The 6,317-nt window shown below is 48.9% G+C and overlaps 1 protein-coding gene across 2 annotated transcripts in view; it reads right to left on the reverse strand.

Annotated features, from left to right (window-relative positions):
* RBM14 (RNA binding motif protein 14) overlaps positions 1-448 on the reverse strand; it is a 15,124-nt gene extending 14,676 nt beyond the window's left edge. For both annotated transcript variants that reach the window (XM_045297256.1, XM_004713563.3), the window contains exon 1: positions 38-448. In XM_045297256.1, coding sequence (XP_045153191.1) covers positions 38-374 — 337 coding nt within the window. In that variant the 5' untranslated portion in view covers positions 375-448. The remainder of the gene's footprint in view (positions 1-37) is intronic.
* Positions 449-6,317: the final 5,869 nt, after the last annotated feature.

The raw sequence follows: 6,317 nt of genomic DNA on the forward strand, positions 1-6,317 counted from the left end.
CGCGCGCGCGCCAGCCCCGAGCGCGCCGCCGCGTTACCTTTCACCACGTCACACTCGATGACGCGTCCTCGGCGCTCGAAGAGGCTACGCAGTTCCTGGCTCGTGCACGCAGCCGACACATTGCCCACGAAAATCTTCCAAGTGTTAAGCGGCCGTGGGCGCGACATCTCCACCACGAGCGCGCGCCCAGGCCGCAGCTCGTGGCCGTGCAACGCCTCGATGGCGCGCAGCGCGCCCGCGTTCTCGCGCATGTGCACGAAGGCGAACTGTTTCATGACGGCGCAGCTCATGACCGTGCCATAGGGCGCGAAGAGCGCTGCTAGCTCCTCCGGCGCCGTATCGGTCCCGTCGACATTGCCCACGAATATCTTCATTTTACCGCCGCCGCCGCCTTCCTGGAGAGCCGTGATCTCTCCTCCAGCCACAGGCGAGACGTCCAGTCGACCGGCAGTCCTCTCCAGGAATGGCTGGCGGACGAGAACCCCGCCGCGCAGGCGCGCTGAATCAGCCAATCAGGATCCGCAGCCCGCTCGGCCAGTAACCAATAAGAAAAGCAAAGGGGCAAGTCCCTCAGACGCAGCCAATCCCAGAGGGCATGGACCCCGCTCGTGAGCGAAAGGGGTGGAGAGAAACGACGGCGCGCGACCAACCGCCACAGCCCGGGGTGGGGGGGCGGGGAGGGTTGAAGGGCGGAAACGGCGAGGGCGCGAGGGTTGTGCCGGCGGCCAGAGGCCTAGTCGGAGGGCGGCTAGTGGCCCGGGTGGGGCCGAGCTCCGAGCCCAGAGGAAAAACTTTGTTCACTTCAAGCCAGGCTCCTCCCATCTGGCGTGGAACCCGCTTCCGGAGGGAGTCCCCCGGAAGACGGCCTGGAGGCCCCAGCAGCTGGGGCTATGTTAGCCAGGCCTTGCTTTTCCACCAGGTGTGGCGTACTTAGAGAAGCGGGTGGGGGGGAGGGGGGGGGCGGCCTGGAGAGCCAACGGTTCCCGGGACTGCGTTGAGCGGCGTTTGCCCCTGTGCAGCCCTCGTGCTATGGATCCCTTCTTTGCGAACAACCTTCCTGAGGTTGCTTAGGACCTGGCGGGCTCTAGAGACGATGTGAACTCAAACTGCCTTCGTGGAATTTCCATTCGAGAAATGAGACGGCTCCCCTTTGTATATGTTTGGAGTTTTGCCCAGTAAAAAGTTTAACAAAGTTGAAACGTAGATGAAAACAGCCCGTGAGGGGGCCAAAATTGAGCCATAAAAAGCCATGACACCAAAAAATGAGAGTAAAAAGTGTATTATAGAGTTTTGCATGGCAGAAGAAATTTAAAGCTGCGTGACAAACCCCAGGAAATACTCGTCAACATATCTTTTAACCAATTCAAATTGTGCCCCTATTATGTGAGCAGCAGTGAACAAAAAGTGTCAAAAATCCCTGACTTCTTGGAACTTGTATTCTGGTAGGAAGAAAATAAAATAATTATAATATGTAGTAGTGGGGAGAGGCAAATGAGGCAGATGTCTGGGGGAAGATCATTCCAATCAGGGCGAGAGCACACCTGGATAGTTCAGGTGTGCAAACAAGCAGTATGACTGGAGGAAACTAAATCACAAGGAAAAGCAGAATGTCCCACGTAACTACCTCCTTGGACAGTTGATGCCACTCTGCAGAAATAGTATGTGCACTGACCAGCCTTCGCTTTGAGACTGGAAAACCATGGCAGACATGAAGAGAGGGGTTGAAATAATCTGATCTGAATTAAAGTTTTGCCATTTCATGCGTACTTTGACTACAATTACCACTACTGATCACCGGGAGGCTTACTCTATCCCATTGTATCCCTGTGGCAAACCAGCAGGGAGTTGATGGTGACATGAATCCTAGTACTTACAGTAGAACTCAGTCGAAATGACCAGAGTTGGATGTAGCACCCTGGTTTGCAAAAAGCTATGGATGGCAATGACAGGCTAAAACCATTTATAGGGTCCCCATATCGATTGTCTCCATTGAATGCTTTCTGATAATTAACCAAGGATGTAGATAATTTTGCCCTCAGAGTGCCTTGGAGAGAGGATTACCTCTATAGCTTTCCAGCTACCCTAGAGAGGAGCAGTCTCTCTCAGGGGCTTGCCTAGGTGTTGCCTTGACGAAGACCATAGTACAGTACTGTACTGGGGACAGTGCTGGGAGGCGGGCGGGGTGTCACATAGTCATGAATCATGCCCTATCAGTTGTGCCCTGACTGCTTTGGTCAGAGGGGCCCTAGACCAACTGTATAAGATCTTCTATCTGACAATGTCTGGCTCTCAATCGTGGCCCTATTCCTGCTTCTGTAGTCCCATCTATAACTGTGATATATTGATCTGCCACCAATCATGAATTTGGGACAGTTTCTTCTATTCCATACCTTATTTAGTATCCTGACTGTGAATCCTGGGACACCATTTCGACCTTGTGCTAATGGCCCTCCTAATTCAGATGATGTGTCTGTATCTTTATGTTGTCTCTGTCCCTTTTAAAAAAATATTCTCCTTAAATTATATTTGAGATGAGGGTCTCTTTTGTACCTACTCTCTGAAGGAGAAAGACCTATTCCTCTACTAACAGAAAAGTTAGAGTCTCAACAACTCTGTTGGGCAGTTCTAGTCTATTGCAAGGGGTCACTTGTTATGGTTGTTGTCAGGTGCCATCCGGTCAGTTCTGACTCATAGTGACCCTATGTACAACAGAACAAAACACTGTCTGGCCTGCACCATAGTCGTAATTATTACGTTTGAGGCCATTGTTACCATGATGCCCATTTCCAGGGACTAGTCTCTCCAGACATGTCCAAAGTAGGTGAAATGAAGCCTGGCCACCTAGTTTCTAAGGAGCATTCAGGTTGTACTTCTTCCAAGACAGATGGATTTGTTCTTCTGACCGTCTGAGGTACTTTCAATATTCTTCACCATAATTCAAAGCCATCAGTTATTCTGTGGTCTTCCCTACACATTGTCCAACTTTCACATGCATATGTTGTTATTGTTAAGTGGTCAGCTCAGACTCACGAGGACCGTATGCACAATGGAACGAAACACCCACCGGAAGGGCCTGCGGCATCTTCACAATGGTGCCCATCTCTGTGAGGGCATAAGAGGGTATACGAGGTGATTGAAAACACCATTGTTTAGGTCAGACACATCTTAATCCTCCAAGTGACATCATGCTCTTCACTTTTAAAGAGGTCATACAGCAGATGGGGTCACTGTGAATTAAAAACCACTGCACAGCACCTGACAACAACATAGAACCGATAGCTGTATCATACCAAGAAACAACTTAAGGAAAAGACATAAAGAGATGGGAAAAATTAACCAAAATTGGCAAGTAGTGGAATTACTGAAACCCAAATGCAGGCTGAGCATGATAGTGGGACAAGAGGAAAGTCAAAGGAATAGAGGAAAGAACTAGGAGGCAAAAGGCATTTATAGAGGTCTAAATACAGGCATGTACATATTTATATATGATGATGGGGAAATAGATCTTATGTACATAAATTTATGTTTAGTATTATGGTAGTAGATGGACTTAGTCTAAACTAATTGTAGTGTCCAGAACCTGGGGACCTGAGAGTCCATTCTAAAATCAATCACGAGTGGGACTGAGATGGGAGGGTTTGTTAGCCTGCACACTTTATTTATTTATTTATTTATTTATTTTAGTCTGGGTACTTTAAAGAAATGAATCCACAGAAACTCATGTATAAGAGAGAGTTCTATATAAAGGTTAAGTGCACATCAAGAAAACATCCCAACCCAAAGTCCTCCTCCATCTTACAAAACAGACGCAATGATGCCGACTGCAGGAGGAAAGCCGAGTCAGTGAATGTGTCAGCATCTCAGCACTGGCAGGGGTCTCCACATGGCTGCTCCAGCACCCAGGGCTGCATCATGGTAGGTCCATGTGGCTTCTCCTCAGGGATGTCTTACAGGAAGTGAGCCTTGCCAGCTGAAGCAGGGAACTGGCTAAGGCAGCTGCACCCTGGTCCAACCATCAGAAAGCAAGAGACCCAAAAACCAGAAAGGCGAGGCTCACTCAGCCATTTATCCCTCCACCCTTCAATTAACCCCACATGTGTTTATCGGCCAGGTTGGCACAATAAACTAACTACCTCAATCCAACCCTTGCCAACCTGGCACCTATACATAATTCTTTGTGGATCGGTGTTAGACATATGAGTTAATGGGTTAATGTTGGACTTGTGGGCTTGGGCGGCACTGGGTTAGGATGTTTTCTTGATGCACATTTAATCTTTCTATAAAACTCTCTCTTATACATGAGTTTCTGTGGATTTGTTTCTTTAAAGTGCCCAGACTCACACAGAGGGGGAAGGAGGCAGGTCATTCAGCAGCTAAAAAGGGGAGTTTCTTTTGCTAGTCTGCCCACTTGTCTGGTTTCTAACTGTGATGATGAAGCACAGCTTCATGGACGATTTTGAAACCATGGATGATCAGAGAGCTGGGGAAATTGTTGTGAAACTCAAGGGAAGATTAAACAATTGTGGCGTGATCTACCCTAAATATGACGTGTAGCTCAAAGATCTGGAAAAGCGGCAAAACAACCTGCTCCCATCCTGCCAGTTTGGTTTCATGGTGCTGACAAGCTCCGCCCACCAGCATCATGGACCACGAGGAAGCTGGGCAAAAACACACGGAGGAAAGCCCACGGGCTTCTTTTTCTAAGGATGTAAAGTATCGAAACAAATAAAATGCCTAATGGACAGAGAGAGAGCGAGAGACAACACAAAGGCACAGACACATCGTCCGGTTGAGGGAGACCACCAACATAAGGTTGAAATGGCATCCCAGGGTTTGTGGAGCTATGAAGCTGTCAAAAAGGCACGGGTGCGCAAAGGAAACTCACCATAGCATGATTGGTGATCAATGCGGCTGTGATAGATGGGCTTACAGGAGCAGGTGCGGGACCATGATTGGGAACCCATGCATTGTTAGATAGAAGGACTGACCAGATGGGTGCAGGGCAGTCAGAGCGAAGCTGATAGAGCAGGACTTATGACGATGCCCCTGTACGGTCCTCAGAATGGTGACTTGCGTGCAGAGGACGGTGGAGGCCATCCACCCTTCAGCAGAGAAACAGTTGTGAGGATGGTGCAGGACCGGGCAGTGTTTATTTCTGTTGTGCGTGTAGGGTCCCTGTAGGTTAGAACAGACCTCATGGCACCTAACAGCAACAGTCAGGATGAGGAGAGAGTACCACCCTGTCACCCACTTCCTGATTTCAAACCATGCGATGGTCCCTGGTTCTGCTTCTTGATCCAGGTGCAGGTTCCACATAAGCACAATGAAGTGTTCTGAAGTTGTCCTTCTTCTCAAGGTTATCCAAAGTTATTCCCACGCAGCAGAATGCTAGGGCATTGAGAGAGAGGAGGTAGAGAGCCTGCAGGCAGAAGGAGGAAAGAGCCCAGTGGCAAGGAAGCATTGGGCGTGGCAGAATATGTGGACAGGGAATCTCAACTGCCTGAGACTATTTAAATCTTAAACCTTGCAGGCATCAGACCCCTAGGCTGATTCGGAACTCCAAGGTCATCAAACCCAAGACTCTTTGCTGAACATTGCACACTTGCTTCCCTGTCCATGCCCTGGCAAGACCCAGCCGTGGGGAGAGCATGACCAGGTTTATGACTGGACCTGAGAAATCACACCAGTCCCCGGGATTAGCCCATTCTTCACCTGGAGATACAGCCAGGCCAAGTACCCCCGCCTGATAAAAACCCTAGACACACCGTTCATTCCTGTCATGCCAGGTGCTTTTCTTTCCTTCCAAATAAACCCTGCTTTCTGTTTGCCGTTTTGTGGTCTGTGAGTCCATTCTTCAATTTGAGAGACCAAGAGGCCCTGGACACATCAGAGGAGTTACAACAACACAGGCAGTACAACACAGGTTACCCCTCTCTGCTATTCTCTGCTTTGAGCCAAGATCCATCTGGCGTCAGCAATGATATTCCTTATTCCACATCCTCTTCTGAATCCCAGCCTGAACCTCGGGCAGCCAAAGTACTGTTGCAACCATTGTTGGACAATCTTCAGCAAAATGTTCCGTGCATGTGATATAATGGCATTGTTCTGTCATTTGAACATTCTGTTGGGGCACCTTTCTTTGGAATAGGGATAAGGATGCATCTTGGCCAAGTAGCTGTCTTCCAAATATCCTACCATAGACAAATCAGTGCTTCGAGTGTTTCTTCGGCTTGTGGAGACATTTCTATCGATAGCCGATCAATTCCTGGCGCTTTGGCTTTAGCTAATGTTTTGAGTGCAACTTGAAGTTCTTGGTT

This window comes from Echinops telfairi, unplaced genomic scaffold (assembly GCF_000313985.2).
Source record: "Echinops telfairi isolate 266 unplaced genomic scaffold, ASM31398v2 ScPeMD7_7417;HRSCAF=8455, whole genome shotgun sequence".
NCBI lineage: Eukaryota > Metazoa > Chordata > Mammalia > Afrosoricida > Tenrecidae > Echinops > Echinops telfairi.